Source organism: Mytilus trossulus, chromosome 10, assembly GCF_036588685.1.
Source record: "Mytilus trossulus isolate FHL-02 chromosome 10, PNRI_Mtr1.1.1.hap1, whole genome shotgun sequence".
In the NCBI taxonomy this organism is placed as follows: Eukaryota; Metazoa; Mollusca; class Bivalvia; order Mytilida; family Mytilidae; genus Mytilus; species Mytilus trossulus.
Genome location: NC_086382.1, coordinates 47,855,027 through 47,871,452, shown reverse-complemented (window position 1 = coordinate 47,871,452; position 16,426 = coordinate 47,855,027). Strand labels below are relative to the sequence as shown.

At 32.1% G+C, this 16,426-nt stretch overlaps 2 protein-coding genes across 4 annotated transcripts in view; one reads left to right on the top strand and one right to left on the bottom strand.

The window, feature by feature from the left end:
* Positions 1–1,865: 1,865 nt before the first annotated feature.
* On the bottom strand, positions 1,866–14,042 carry LOC134687512 (protein MIX23-like). Of its 3 annotated transcripts, none has more exons than XM_063547874.1 (5): positions 13,951–14,042; positions 6,849–6,974; positions 4,494–4,640; positions 3,364–3,423; positions 1,866–2,432 (listed from the first exon to the last, which is right to left on the bottom strand). In XM_063547874.1, the coding sequence occupies exons 2-5, from the start codon at positions 6,957–6,959 to the stop codon at positions 2,370–2,372; spliced, it is 381 nt and encodes a 126-aa protein (XP_063403944.1). In that variant the 5' UTR covers positions 6,960–6,974; positions 13,951–14,042; the 3' UTR covers positions 1,866–2,369. The 3 variants fall into 3 exon arrangements, with proteins under 3 accessions (XP_063403944.1, XP_063403943.1, XP_063403942.1); XM_063547873.1 differs by having other exon boundaries at positions 13,744–13,987; XM_063547872.1 differs by lacking the exon at positions 13,951–14,042 and adding an exon at positions 13,527–13,653 and having other exon boundaries at positions 1,870–2,432.
* Positions 13,762–16,426, top strand: part of LOC134687511 (importin subunit alpha-7-like) — a 19,631-nt gene continuing 16,966 nt past the window's right edge. Inside the window, exon 1 of the mRNA XM_063547871.1 lies at positions 13,762–13,859. Within this exon, the coding sequence (XP_063403941.1) occupies positions 13,848–13,859 (12 nt within the window). The 5' untranslated portion in view covers positions 13,762–13,847. The remainder of the gene's footprint in view (positions 13,860–16,426) is intronic.

Below are 16,426 nucleotides of genomic sequence, written 5' to 3'. Positions count from 1 at the left end.
GCTTGAAGGGTAGGTGGTTTTCTTTAACTGCAGACTTATTTATACTTATATCTTATTCAAATACCCATGATTTTTCATCTTCTAATTCATATGAATTTTGATGACAATTTGATCCATATAAAAAAACTGATGTTTTCACACAGGTGCATTGTCGTACATTATTTTGATTTCACAGTATCAATCACCTCTTCTTTTGGAAAGATTGGAACTTGTTCTAATCTTTCCTTAGGCACTGGCCTCCATAACAACACGACAGGATAGCTACTATTACTGTATGTATTCACACTGAAATATAGTTCCCTATAGTTCTTATGTATGAGCACATAATACACATATAAACTGTGAAAAAAAGGTATATTTTTTTTTTACAGTAGTAATGATACAATTTTTTTGGTCATCTGTTTGGGGAAATGGTGATGGTTTATATCCTTCCAACCTTTTAAGTTTGTGCCAAACTCATATGGTAGGATTATGTGTCATTATATTTTATTGACCATGTTATATCAGATCGATTCGACAATTTTATGGTACTTTGTTAATTTTTTGGAAGTACTAGTAATACCTTGTAAAACAACTCCATCGAGACCATTTCAGGGAAAACTCTCCTGCTTGGTACTTTTGTGTACCATCATCCTCATCATTTGCGATGGGCACCAGTTTTATTTGTTCCTTATTTTGGTGTTATGGGACTTTGACCATCTGTTAGAGTATTATCTCAGTATTTTTATAAGATGTTGTGATTGGAAATCCTCTGCCACAGTTGTACTGGATTTGAATTGGATGAAACACTCAAGGGTGAGGGTCAAATTAGAGCAAAACTTAAGAACGTTTTCGTCAATTTTTTCGACTTTTTATACAACATATACAAATATTTTGACAGTTTTCAATCTGATAGCAATATTTAAAAAAATAAGAGATTAACTTTCAATTACAGTTCTAAGAGCAAAAGTTTTATGAAAAGTTTTACCCAAAACCTGTGACAAACCATTTACTGTTACTTGATCTTAACCAAAACAGATGAACAGAAAAAACATAGATTTACAGTGAACCCAAAAACTTTAAGGTTGTTATTAAAAGCAAAATAGACATTTTTTTCCTAGACAATGATCTATTCACTAAATAGTACTTACTTCCATAAACCTAATTTCAGTTGGATGCTAACTAACTCTTTGAGCTTAAAGAATGTGTATTATAGTTCATTAACTTGAAAAAAGTCTCTCAAGCATATAATATATGTCATGTAGACCTATTTCACTTACACTGTCAGAGGACATACTTATGAGGCCAAAAAAAAATATATGTCTGTTTCCTGCTGCCAAGGCAAATAAATCAGGGTCGGTAGGTCGTTTTTTGTTTGTTTTTTTTTCACTCCCTGTCAGATTTGCAGTCGGTTAAATGTCATGTTTGGTAGGTTCCTGTACCCCAAAATGATTTAAACCCTTTAAAGAAGCTTTAATTGAATAATCCTCCCAGTGCCACACAACATTTTCTAAACCTTAATTGTAGCACATTTGTGAGGGGGGCAGCCATTTTATTGTTTGGGCATAGTAAATTACGGATCCTGCTCAGAAACGATTTTTTCCGGAATTTCAATAAAAAGATCTAGGGTCGGGGGGTTTGAATCAGGGTCGGTTGGGAAACAGGAAACAGACAAATATTTTTTTTTGGCCTGAGGTATACTTCAGAGTTCCAGTAAATATATAATGTGGCTTAAAATATAACACTAAATTGTATTGAAAAGTAATCATTTTTTATCATCAACAAAAATATACATATAAAATGAAGTCAAAAATACTTTCTCAATAAATAGTCCAATTCAAGAAATATGTTTTTAACCTTCCATGAATTTTAACTTTTGAGTTTAATGCAACAAAACATGCTATATATTTACTGTCTATAATATTTATGAAAAAGAAATGAATATTGGACAATATAAAAATCAGGAATTCAGTATTACATAATAAGTGAAAGTGAAACAATGTAATCATGGTCAAAATAGACCAAACAGCTTCTAAAGAAATAAAATTTTGATAATTCTTTTTTTTTTATTAAACATATATCATTATTTTCTAACTAGAATACTGCTTTGAAATAATTTTTTAAGAATCATCAATATCTATCAGTATACTCATAGCTTGATCACAGCTGAATTTTATTATCTCCCTTTGATGGGGCATGCTAAAGGAAGACAACCAGAGTGAGAATAACTGAATAGATCTTGGATTTCTTCTCTTATCATCCAATCCATTTCAGGCATAATTGTATGATAATAATACATTCATTTTCTTGGATGCTTTTTTCTCACACTACATTCCAATATCACATACAACTAAATTCAACCTTCAGCATGAAACTACGTTCAGTCTTTGTCATACCACTGGAGGTTCGTCAAGGGGAGGTTTGTAGGCATTCCGACATCTTTCATAATATGCCTACAATATATAAGGAAAATTAATATTTTGAATTGTGTTTCATATATGCCATTTTATGGTCTTCTATAGCGTGGTTTGCATTATGGGTTTTGCTCGATGTTGAAGGCCACATGGTGAAATCTAGTTGCTTACATCTGTGTCATCTGATGTCTGATGGAGAGTTTGTTACTATTTTTAAAGTATTTGAATATGATCTAACAGTCCAAGTAAGCACTTTGTATTTTACTATTGTATATTTTTTTTAAAGACCATTTCTTAGCAATTTGTATAACATTTCATCCAAAATTTTACAACTTGAATGCTATTGTAATGTCAAAATATCAAAACTCAAATAACATAGTCCATTCCTTTAAACATGACCCTGTAAATATAGTAAAGATAGATAATTCCCCCTGATTAAACAGCTTGATTCCAGAATTCAATAAATTTTGATATTGGATGTTTTTATGGGGGCTATTCCAGAAAAAAATACAATTTAGGGGTGGGAGGCACTTTTTTCAGGTCATTAACCATACATTGCATTTTACTTTTCATACATAACCACACAAATTGAACTTTGAGGCATTCCCCAACAAATCCAAAAATAATTCAAGTGCATAACATATATAAACTCTCTCATACATTTCTTTTTTAGAATAGTCTTAGTGTTAACACATTACTAAGAGGTTTTACAGGCCAGTAAAAATCAGAATGGGTGCGTGAATTTAGAATAGCATTAGCCCTTTGAGACAGATTACAAAAATCTTATTTCTATCCCTGACTACTATATACCCCAAGGATGATTGTGGACATGCCTGACTCTAATTGGTCCTCTAGTTTCAGAGGAGAATTGTTTTATTAGGAGACTAAGTACACAAGCGATGGGAACAGCTGACATGGCCAATGTGAGCTTTAAAATGTTATTTCAACAAACTATTCCTATTTTGTATACCTTGATAGTCCTATCTCTGATAACTTCTTCTATGTTAACTTGTTGTTGTACTAAATGCAGCTGAAAAATTGAATTCATACATATTTATAAAACGTGTACAATTGTTGTTCACAAATAATTTACTCAAAATAGTTACAGACAAATCTACTATTGTAGGTTGGGCATAAAAATAAATAATGTATGTATTTAAAGTGAAAACATAGAAAGTTAATTATATTAAAGATCTGTTTAAACCTATCAAAAGTCTACAGAATTCAAAGGAACAATGCAATCAGAGTTTCCATCATTCATTTTTAAGACTTGTCCTTCATCATCTTAAAAATATCTGAAACAGAATTTCATTGAAAAATTCTGGATTTCAACAACAGTACTTTCTCTATTAAGAAAATTACTTTTCTGGTGATAAGAGAAATAAATACTGTAAGAGAAGCCTTCAAAACAGGGATTAAAACCATAATTTGCCATTGTAATGAACTATGTTGCAATAACATGTGATAATAACTTCCAGGTTTACTACCTTGACCAAAACTTTAACCTGATTCTGCTCAGATGGAGGAACAAATAAATGGACAACCTTCAGACCACAAAACTATATACCATTTTACTTATCTTCTATCCCAGGCAGGGCATATAAAAGCTGTACGAAACAAAAATGTGTCGAAAGTACATGGATGCCCCACTTGCACTATCATTTTGCATGTTCAATGGACTGAGAAATTTGGTAAAAAAATCTAATTTGGCATTTAAATTAAAAAGATCATACCATAGGAACATGTGTACTAAGTTTCAAGTTGTTTAGTCTTCAACTTCATCAAAAACTACCTTGACCAAAAACTTTAACCTGAAACTCCCACTTTCAATTTCTATGTTCAGTAGACCGTGAAATTGGGGTCAAAAGCCTAATTTGGCTTTAAAATTAGAAAGATTGTATCATTAGCAACAAGTGTACTAAGGTAAGTTTCAAGTTGATTGGACTTCAGCTTCATCAAAAACTACCTTAACCAAAAACTTTAACCTGAAGTGGGACAAACGAACGAACGGACGAACAAATGGAGGCACAGAACAGAAAACATAATGCCCCTCTACCATCGTAGGTGGGGCATAAAAATCAACTAATATTCAATTCATACCTTTTTCTGTTCTTTCCTGAGATTTTTTAAAAAAGTAACATTATCACGGTCGCTTTGTTGTTCTTTTTTTCTCTCATTCACATGAGCTGAAGCTTCTGTAACACACCTACTAATCATTGATCTCCTCTGTCTATGAGACTGATCCAACTGAAAAATACAACTCGAGTAATTAGACAAAGAGACCAAAAATAAAAGTCATAACATTTTAAAATTAGTACTCAGTCAAATTTGATAAGAAATAAAATATACAATAAAATATTTAAACAACTACATATAAATAAATTTGGTGTATAATGTATTTACTGTCTTCTGATTGGTTAAAATTATTAGTTTTATTTTCAATGTTGTCAATTTTTATGGCGACACGCCCACTTTTACGTTGTATATTTATACGCCAACATGTGTGTACGTTGTTATTGTTAATATAAAAAGTTCTTTGAGCTTTATTTTTGATAGAAATTTATTTATAATGTATGGCAATAATTTATTTTGAATTCATTGAACCATAAAATTAATTTTTGACTCTTCACATTGAATATTTCGCGAAGCAATTCAATAAATTCAAAATAAATAATAGCCATTCATTAAGTAACATTAAGGCCACACCAATTTAATTTCTTGTTCTATGGATTTTTGGACTTCAAAAATTGGGGCGAGCGAGCGATTTGAAAATTTTAATAAAAAAATATCTAATTTGCAAATTTTTGAGGCGAAGCTAAAAAAGTAAAGGCGAGCGATTATAATTTTTTTTTGTAAACATAAAATAGTAGGTTTTGACTATATTAAAACTTGATTTATCACTTGTACCTTGACATTTCTTTAATTTATGAAATATTTTTTCTCTGTTCAACAAGAAATAATGGAATGATTAAATCTGGTCTATGTATGTGTGACTGACAATGAGACATTTCTCCATCCAAATCATAATCAGGTTCATCAGGTTCAGAACAACCCCTTAATGTTATGAATATCCCTTTTATGAGGGGTCCTTATATAAGTTATAATAATTTTTTTTTGTAAAAACACTTTATGTACATAAGGGCTAATATTTTCCCAAAGAACTATAATATTTGGTATTAAATGGTCAAAACGTACCCAAGAATTTTGTAATATTCCTGGATTTTAACCATGTTAACACATTTACTTTAACAGTTTAATATTATTCAAAATAAGTGGACCCATCCCTCTTTTAGAACAGTTGTTTAAAATATAATGCATTTCTCCTCTTTTTGAGTAAAACATTCTATGTTGTCAAAAGGTTTTGTATAGTAGCACTATACAAATCCTAAGTATTTCTATTTTCTTTTCTACATCAGTAAACATGGTAAAATGACCCCTTCAAGACCCTTGTCTGAGGGAAGGTTGTTCCCAACCTGATAATAACAAAAATATGTCAAAGTACGGCCTTTTACACAGAGCTTTGATCCAGACCAACCAGCAACCTATAAGGGACCACAACTTAGTATTGTACACAATTCGAACAGGAAAACCAACGATCTAATTTATATTTCCAAACGGGAAAATACCAATGAACCACTTCAACAAACGATAACGGCTGAACGACAGGTCCTTGAATAAACCTGGACAGGTGCACAAACCTGCAGCGGGTATGATTGTCACCATACATTATAATTGCAGTTGAAGGCAAATCCTACTTTATTTTATCAACGAACATTTTTTATAGGGAATACAAGTTAGGGGGAAAGAAACCAACGTTTTGTTCTGTACTGGTATTTATATCGGAGCACTCCCAGGTGAAATAAATTGGTTTCATGCTGAAACAAATATTCTCGCAGATATTTACAGTGTTATGGGGTACTGATAGGTTTAAAATCGTTATATAAAGGCTAGACTGTGATTTTATAAACAAATGTTGCGATCTTTTTATAATATTTACAAAAAAAACCGGTGCGGGAAATGGACATGATTTCATTTCCGGATGCGGGAAGCGGGAATATAATAAAAATAAAAAAAATCTGTTTTGAAAAAAATAGGTGCGGGCGGGTCCGTCGAACAAGGAATCAAATTGGTGTGGCCTAAGATTCAACTATTAATGTTGGATGTCAGATTTCAAATATTTGTACCATAATGGTATTTTTAAATAAAATTTAAAGTTCCATTTAGCATTCCAATATCATGAATTTGTAAAACATTTGCATTGGTCATCAGTGATAATAAGAAGTTATCAAGGCAACACCAATTTATTGCTGATCTTATTGTTGTTGGGAGAAATAACTTCAATTAAAAAAAAAAAAATGAATATAGTTCAGAAATCTGCCAGTTATTAGTATCACACATCTGCTACAAAACATGACCTACATTTGGTTTTACTTCCTGTATTTGTCTGTCACTTACCTGTTCATAAAAACTTTTACATTGATCAGTTATGTTTAATTCTTTGGCAAAATATTTTGTAGGAATTGTGTTGTTTAATTCATATATAATCTTATCATCTATATCTCTCATCTTCCTTAGTATGTCCTGCAAATAGAAATAATATTTGAATTCAAATTGTATATTTTTCAATTTGTATTCAACAGCGAATAGTATTTAGACAAAGAGGATTCATGTAATTTCTTCTGCAAATTTGTGAAGAAACAGAAAAAAAAATAATAAATAACTCCAGTCAAAAAATATTTATGAGAGGCTGACTGACAAGAGCAGCATCAGTAGCACCTGATTATAAAATGAGTTGTTGTCATTTTGAAATGGCCTTGGTTCATTTTTTTCATAATTTTTTTTCATTAGGTTATAATCTGGCTTACAATCAGATTATTACAGACCAGGCATTGTGGATTGATTGATTGTTGGTTGCTTTACGCCGCATTAGCACAAAAAGCTATATCGCGGCGAGAGCTAATTCAAATATTTTGACAATATACAAAACAAAGGCATTGTGGAAGGTTCCAACAAATATAGGGTTTCCCATGAATTCATCTTCTTAAGAAGGCGTCACAGAAGAAAATTAAAACAGCCTTTCAAGACATCATAATAATTGGGACTAAATTTTTAACATGATGTGTTATTTACTTAATCATGCAAACCGTTTAGTAAGGGGACAAAGTTCCCTATCACGGTAGAAAAATAATTAAAATAAAAAATATCATTTTTTTTCAATTTTAAAAATTTCCTGCAAAAAAAAAAACATTCGTCTTATCATCATGATCATGCTTATGCACTTAAAATCGTTAACTTTTTATTTTTCAGATTTTTTAATTTTCCCGCATTTGCATAGACATCTACTGACTCTACTTCCTTTTTCCTGTCTCGTTTGTCATGAGAAATGATGAGACTTCCAGTAAAATATATATTTATCAGTCTAATAAAATACAGTAAGGAACTCAATACCAATTTCATTTTTTAATAATTCTTTGATATAAAAAAAGGTTACCTGATGATAGTGTTTCTTTGTTTCCATTGAATATATGTGACCTCATAAATTATCTATTATTAATTTTTATTTTTAATGATTTTTTATTTTTAATCATGTTAATGATAACTTTTCTTTTAAATATATTTTTTTTTTCAGAAAGAGCTGAAAATACGATGATGAAGCCTGGACAGGGAAAGCAGAGAAATATTGATTTATACATAAACATTTTCTGATAAAGATCTTGTACATTTTGCGGTTTTACTGACATCTAGTTTTAATTAGTGAACCGTAAAAAAAATTGTGACCACATAAAGTTATCTATAACAGATTAATGATAACATGCTGAGATAAAATTGTAGAAATATATTGGTAAATCCAGGCTTATGTCATAGAGTGATAAATAACTTCACAACTAAAATCCATAACAACAGAACCAAAATTGAAAAACATTACAGTATATGCAGTATTTCCAGTTCTTTTTTAATAGATTTTGAAGTAAAAATATGTTTAAATAAAAAAAAAAATCATACAAACTTGGTCCCCTTTCACAGGTAATGCCTGCCTCAAATACACCTTATCACTTCTGTGCGCCATTACTGGACATCACACAGGTTCCTGTCAAATTTTGACTTCACAATACAAAATATCTGATGCCACAATAGAACAAAAGTGCACACGCTGAAATTTTTCGCCTTCTTTACTAATCCTTGGTATTACGTTGATAGTCCTAATAATTTAAAACTTTATAACAACTGTCACATAAACTTAACCATGTTAACATTAAACAAGAAAACAAAACATTGACCAATGAACCATGAAAATGAGGTCAAGGTTAGATGAACCATGCCAGGCAGGCATGTACAGCTAACAATCCTCTCATAAAAAAAATCCAGTGGACCTATTGCTTATAGTTGAAAACCAGATGCTCCGCAGGGCGTAGCTTTATACGACCGCAGAGGTTGAACCCTGAACGGTTGGGGCAAGTATGGACACAACATTCAAGCTGGATTCCGCTCTAAATTTGGATTGTGATTAAATAGTTGACACAGCATAGGTTTCTGACACAATGAATATATTCAAATGAACTTAAAATTTTTGTTTTCTCTTAGAGCAATTCACTATGCTGTTGAATATTAATCCTCTCAAAAAAATGTTTGAAGAAATTTTCTTTTTATTTATGAAATTTCAAATGAGAAAAATTGAACCCAATTTTTTAATCACATCCCCCTTTCCCTTATTCCAAAACTAATTTCAATTAAAATATTCTAATGGAGTTTGCAACAATTACTACTCATTTAAATACATCATAAAATATTAAGATGTAAAAAAACTGCTTGTAATCACTGAATGGTAAAGATTATTTAAATTCATCAGTTGGTAGTAAAAAGTGAATATACATTGTATATTGTATATAACAAAGATTTAAGTTGATTCTGGACAAAGAAAGATAACTCCAATTAAAAAAAATTCTTGCAGATATTTCTTGCTTACTATACTGGACAAAGAAAGATAACTCTTAATTAAAAAAAAATTTGCTATTTCACAATATTGTGTAATTAGATATTTCTTGCCATTGCACAATACTGTGCAATTGAAAAGACTTGCTATTGCACAATACTTAATATAATAATTTTAGATCCTGATTTGGACCAACTTGAAAACTGGGCCCATAATCAAAAATCTAAGTACATGTTTATATTCAGCATATCAAAGAGGCCCAAGAATTTAATTTTTGTTAAAATAAAACTTAGTTTAATTTTGGACCCTTTGCACTTTAATTTAGACCAATTTTAAAACTGGACCAAAAATTAAGAATCTACATACACAGTTAGATTTGGCATATCAAACAACACTAATTATTCAATTTTTGATGAAATCAAACAATGTTTAATTTTGGACCTCGATTTGGGCCAACTTGAAAACTGGGCCAATAATCAAAAATCTAAATACATTTTTAGATTCAGCATTTCAAAGAACCCCAAGGTTTCAATTTTTGTTAAAATCAAACTAAGTTTAATTTTGGACCCTTTGGACCTTAATGTAGACCAATTTGAAAACGGGACCAAAAATTAAGAATCTACATACACAGTTAGATTCAGCATATTAAAGAACCCCAATTATTCAATTTTGATGAAATCAAACAAAGTTTAATTTTGGACCCTTTGGGCCCCTTTTTCCTTAACTGTTGGGACCAAAACTCCCAAAATCAATACCAACCTTCCTTTTGTGGTCATAAACATTGTGTTTAAATTTCATTGATTTCTATTTACTTTAACTAAAGTTATTGTGCGAAAACCAAGAATAATGCTTATTTGGGCCCTTTTTTGGCCCCTAATTCCTAAACTGTTGAAACCAAAACTCCCAAAAACAATCCCAACCTTTCTTTTGTGGTCGTAAACCTTGTGTCAAAATTTCATAGATTTCTATTAACTTAAACTAAAGTTATAGTGAGAAAACAAAGAAAATGCTTATTTGGGCCCTTTTTGGCCCCTAATTCCTAAAATGTTGGGACCAAAACTACCAAAATCAATACCAGCCTTCCTTTTATGGTCATAAACCTTGTGTTAAAATTTCATAGATTTCTATTCACTTTTACTAAAGTTAGAGTGCGAAAACTAAAAGTATTCGGACGACGACGACGACGACGACGACGACGACGCCAACGTGATAGCAATATACGACGAAAATTTTTTCAAAATTTGCGGTCGTATAAAAACAGACCAAAACAAAAAAACTTAACACTGAGCAATGAACTGTAAAAATGAGGTCAAGGTCAAGTAAAACCTGTGGGACTGACATATAGTCATAAAATATTTCCATACACCAATTATAGTTAACCTATATATTGCATATAGTATTAGAAAAAAGACCATAACTCAAAAACTTAACTCTAACCACTGAACCATGAAAATGAGGCCAAGGTCAGATGACACCAAATTTAGTAGAACTATTGCATTCAGTGTAAGAAAAACAGACCAAAACACTTCACCATGTTAACCATAACCACGTGCACTGAACCATGAAAATTAGGTCAAGGTCAGATGACACCTGCTAGCTTGGCATGTACACCTTACAGACCTTCCATACACCAAATGTACTAGACCTATTGCTATCTGAGTATCTTAGATATATGGAATTGACCACCAAAACTTTACCTTGTGCACTGATTCATGAAATGAGGTCGAAGTCAAGTGAAAACTGTCAAACGGGCACGAGGACCTTGCAAGGTATGCACATACCAAATATAGTAATCCTATAACTTAGATTAAGAGATAATTTTACATTACAAAATTCGTAACTTTTTTTTCAAGTAGTCTCTGAACCATGAAAATGAGGTCAAGAACATAGGACATGTGACTGACGGAAACTTTGTAGCATAAGGCATCCATATACAAAGTATGAAGCATCCAGGTCCTCCACCTTCTTAAGTAATAAAGTATTTATATAAACCAATATAACAGACAAACTGAACAAAATTCAACGAAAGGGATTAGCTATTTGCCTTAATGTTACCCCAACATCAAGTGTAGAGACTTTGGAAGTAGCTTCTGGAATCCTACCAATACATCTGCGTAGAGAAGAAATTGCAACTCGTACACTTGCAAAAATCAACTCATATGATATCTCCATTCCAATAAAACAAATCCTGGATGATTGGAAAACAATTGACATCCCTGAAAAGTATGTATCTCCAGTGGGAAAAATGATTCTTCAGGCAGAAGACATGAAGGTATGTACAGGTGTTGATGTAAATGGTATAGAAGCAGAATTTCAGTTTAATGGGTTACAAAGATATAAATCTCCTCCAGATTATTGGAAAAACCTTGGAAATTCCAAATCAAGATCAACAGACCAAAAAAATGTTGGAAAACACATAATAATGGAAAAACTAAGTCATCTTCCAGCAAATTCATGTGTAGCATTTACTGATGGGTCCTGTCTTGGTAGTCCTGGCCCTGTAGGAGCAGGTGCTGTCATTTTTCCATCAAATAATCAACCACAAATTGAAATTAGTAAAGCTGTATCCAAGAAAGGATCAATACTACTCGGAGAACTGATCGCCATTAAACTTGTTGTTGACCACTTTTTAATATCAGAAAACAGACAAAACACAGACTCAATTACACTTTTTTCAGATAGTCAGACCTCCATTGGAATTTTAACTTTAAACTGGAATTCAGAAAATTACATCAAAGTCATAAGAGAAATTAAGAAAAACATGAAAGTATTAAAGATGAATGGAATTCCATTAAATTTTGAATGGACACCTGGTCATGCTGATATCCAAGGAAATGACATTGCTGATTCACTGGCCAAAAAAGGAGCTAAAGAAGCTGAAAAAATTGAAGAACCATCAGAAGTAACCAGGCAGGATATAAAACGTGCAGCAAGAGAAAGTGTTTTAAGAAAATGGCAGAACCAATGGGAATCATGTCAACGTGGCAGAAATTATTATAACTATCATCAAAAAGTTTGTCAAAAAATACCAAAAGATTTACCATCCAAATGGTCGTTTTCAATTATTACTAGTTTGAGAACAGGTTATTGTGATCTAAATGATTACAAATCCAAAATCATACCATCAACAGACAAAAATTGTTCCTGTGGAGAGCCAGAAACTGTAGAACACTACCTTTTACATTGTTCTAACTATGAGGAGGCTAGAGAGAGGATGAGAACATCTATTTACTTCATAACAGGAAATATACATATGGATTTAGACACCTTACTAGGAATCGATGAAGAAGACATTAATAGAGACAATCGAAATGAGATATTGTGCCATCTGGAAAATTATTTAACGGAGTCTGGTAGATTCAAAAACACTATACAGTAAAAAACACTATAATTCTAAATCAAAATTAAGTCAAAAAATTTTAAGCAGCAGCCACAATTCAATTAATTACATGAGTGAACATTACATATGTGAATAAACTACAAAAGAGGAAACATACACAAGTGTTTACAGTGTCATTTGGGACACTTACTAAAGACTAAAGATGAAGCATCCATGTCAAGCTTTTTAGAAGTTATCTAATGCTGCAATAGGATCACTAGCCCTATGTCAAGCTTTCTGCAACTAAAGTCGCAGTTTCAACAAAAATTATTGTTGTATGACCTTTATAGTTCAAGCTGGAGAGATTCCAGAGTCAGCCTGGAATACATCTTATCGCTAATCCTGGCTGACACGGCCGCTTGAAAATTTGATGCATACAACAATCACTTTTCCATTGTGGCATCAGATATTTAGTTTTATGATGTCAAAATTTTACAGGAACCTGTGTGATATCCAGTTATGGCAGACAAATAGCGATAAGGTGTATACTCGCCGATAAATTTGGCGAATAGCAATAAGGTGCAAGTTACTTGGAACATTCTACAAATTGGCAATGCTTGGTGTGTAATTGACGGTCATAATGAAAAGAAATATCCTACGACGTCGTAGGAAGGTATTACAAAACAAAATCAAAATAGTCTTACTGCCATCAAGACATCATAATTATTTGGACTATATAGTCCCTAGTCAAAAGTTATGCAACTGGAAGGTCAAACTTTTATGTGTTAGTGCTACTGTAAGTGAATAGACATGATAGGAGTTCGCTATAAATTTAAGAAAATAAAATTGTGAATCAGTAAGGTGTCTTTGGTTGAAATCTCACATTGAATTGTAGGAAATCATTACAGAAATCAGTTTGCACGTCGCTAGAATCGGTGCCACTGGGGGCGGCCATAATGGATTTTGAAATAACGTATTGTCGAGACTATTGATCAATATTAAGTCGAGTTAAATTTTAATAATAAGTCATAAAAAAATAGTGAATATGGTTTTCGATTTAAAAAAATATATATAATATTCAATTTTAATATTTTTTGTACCTCTCAATTTTCACTGCGCATGCCTGAATCTTCAATGGTGTAAAATTTGGAGAGACAAGTCACGTTCTTCTGGAAATATTGGTTAAATTCATCGTTAGAAATTGATGCCTGTCGATGTAAGGATGTTTTTCGATTGAAGTTTTATCATAAGCATAACTAAATGTTATTTTTAGGGTAAAATTTTAATGCGAGTTATGGATAGAGGACCTTGAAAATCAGCTGATATTGTCTTCTGTTCTTATTGTTTTCCCGTCCTCGCGAAACCAGACGACTCGCGCAACTGTCAATTCGCCTTATTCAATCAGACTCGTCAGGATTAGTATCGTTTCTTAATTGAACTTATACAGACATTTGAATAGATTTTAAAAAGTTATCATGATCAAGATACAAGAATTTATTCATGGAGCAAACATCACTTTTCGACCATGGCCTTGGTTGTGTCGGCCATGCAATAAAATTAAAGATTTTGTAATATATACTTTCACTGATTAACCTTTTATAACACATTTTTGATATTCATTTCATATGTAGTGCAAAGAGTTCTCATACTAATGCATGCAAAATTAAGTAAAAAGCTGTAAATTAATTATGAAAAATTTTAAAAGCTCTTCAGAGCTTATGTTTGTAATTGCTTGCTTATACCGACTCTAAATAAAGTTTATGTCTTAAGGAACTGGTGCAGTGACTGGGAATCCGGGTCCATTTGCCCTGATTCTGGTTCGCCCTAGTTTCTGTTCGCCCTAATACCTGTTCGCCCAGAGTCCGTTCGCCCTCATTTCATTTGTCAGTATATAGTGTTGCGTTGTGTGTATATAATTGAATGTGTTGAAGTCTACAATTTGGTCGAATATTTGCGATTTATCATGTTGTTTATAGCTAGCTGCTACTAGGACTAGGTTATAAGTTTCTGTACATTCACTATCAAATTGAATTACTCTTATAGTCGCCGTCAGCTAAAATTCGTAGCGGTTATCGGTAAAAATAATCTAAACTATCAACCGCGTTCTCTCGAGATATAGTTTTTCTCATTCCATTCATAAATCGCAAAAAGAAAAACCACTACTAACCTACCTTTTAAGTGATAGCACTGTAATAATCCTGACCTTCACATTTTCGAGAATGTTTTCCATTGTAATTCCGCCATCTTCGTTTCTATGAGGATCATTTGTTTACATGTGAAATTCGTCATATACGCAGTTTCCTGAAATGTTCTTTTCATTGATGTGATACGGTTTCCCGCGCTTTATGCAAATGTTATGAAATTGAACTCCAGGGGAACACTTCCGGAAAAAACAATGGCGGATTCCACCATTGAAAATAGTCTTTGAAAATGTGAAGGTCAGGATTATCACAGTGCAATCACTTAAAAGGTAGGTCAGTATTGGTTTTTCTTTCTGCGATTTATGAATGGAATGTGAAAAACTATATCTCGAGTGAACGTGGTTGATAGTTTAGATTATTTTAATTGATAACCCCTACGAATTTTAGCTGACGGCGACTATAGTAAAACAAATACCAAAAACACAGTCACACTGCTACATTGATCACTTGTCATCGTTGTTTTCATCTATCCAAGCTGACGATTTTATTTGAGAAAAATGTTATTTTCATTATAATTAATCCATCAAAGAAAATTCATATAACAATCAGTGATATCAAAGATTTCAAATAATACCTTACCAGCAATCAAAATTCAATCAATAGTAATAGTAACGGACTATCAGGGCGAACAAACTCAGTGCTAACGAACCTAGGGCGAACATGTAATCAGGGCGAACGATCCCGATACCAGTGACTGGCAATGACTGGGACCTAGTTTTTTTACCCCAAAAAAAGTTCTCTGCAGGTCTAAGAAAGTTATATTAAACATGTTAAAGTCATATGAAACGAGTGACTGGTGAAAAACTATTGTAACTTTGTTTATCAAATTCTTGAACCAATGAATGTATATCTCATAAATTTAGTCTTCTGATTTTATCATTTTTTAGGCAACATGTCGTATAATAATCAATTTTTGTTTATCAAATAATAGTTTATTTAAATGATAGATCCATGTGTATTGCATTCACCAGATTTTTATGAGGAAATGGTTGCTCTAAAATCACTTGCATACGCGCAGTCTGCACAAAAACTTTTTCAACTACTAGTCCCAAGACCAATATCCTGACATTTTTCTTATTGGTGCAAACAAAGTTTTGCAAAAACTAACTAGTCCGAATGAAATTTTACTAGTCTGGGGCATCGGAATAGTGGCTAACCGTGCAGACTGCATACAGCAAATAAGTTGATGGTTTGCTTCCTCATGTTCCTGGAAGCAAGCAATAAAAAAAAAACTTATTTAAATGTGGACAAATTTAAGATTTTTCTTCAGAAAAAAGTATATGTATATCAGCTTTATAATGAAAACTATCCATTTAGTTATAAAACACACATGCATCATATTGTTTTTAATTTGAGGTTTCATATGACTAATTTTGCCAAACAAAAATGCCATGTGACAGGAGATGCTTCTTGATTATAAAAATGAATGTAGACACTGTTTTCAGTATGGCTCTAACAATTCCAGGTGTTACTAATTTTGATCTACTTTTATGTAAATGTATTTTTAATAAAAACTTTCTATCTTCTGATGAAGGATAGATGAGGAAATTTTTCACCTTTACCTGGCATTTTCGCCTGTAAC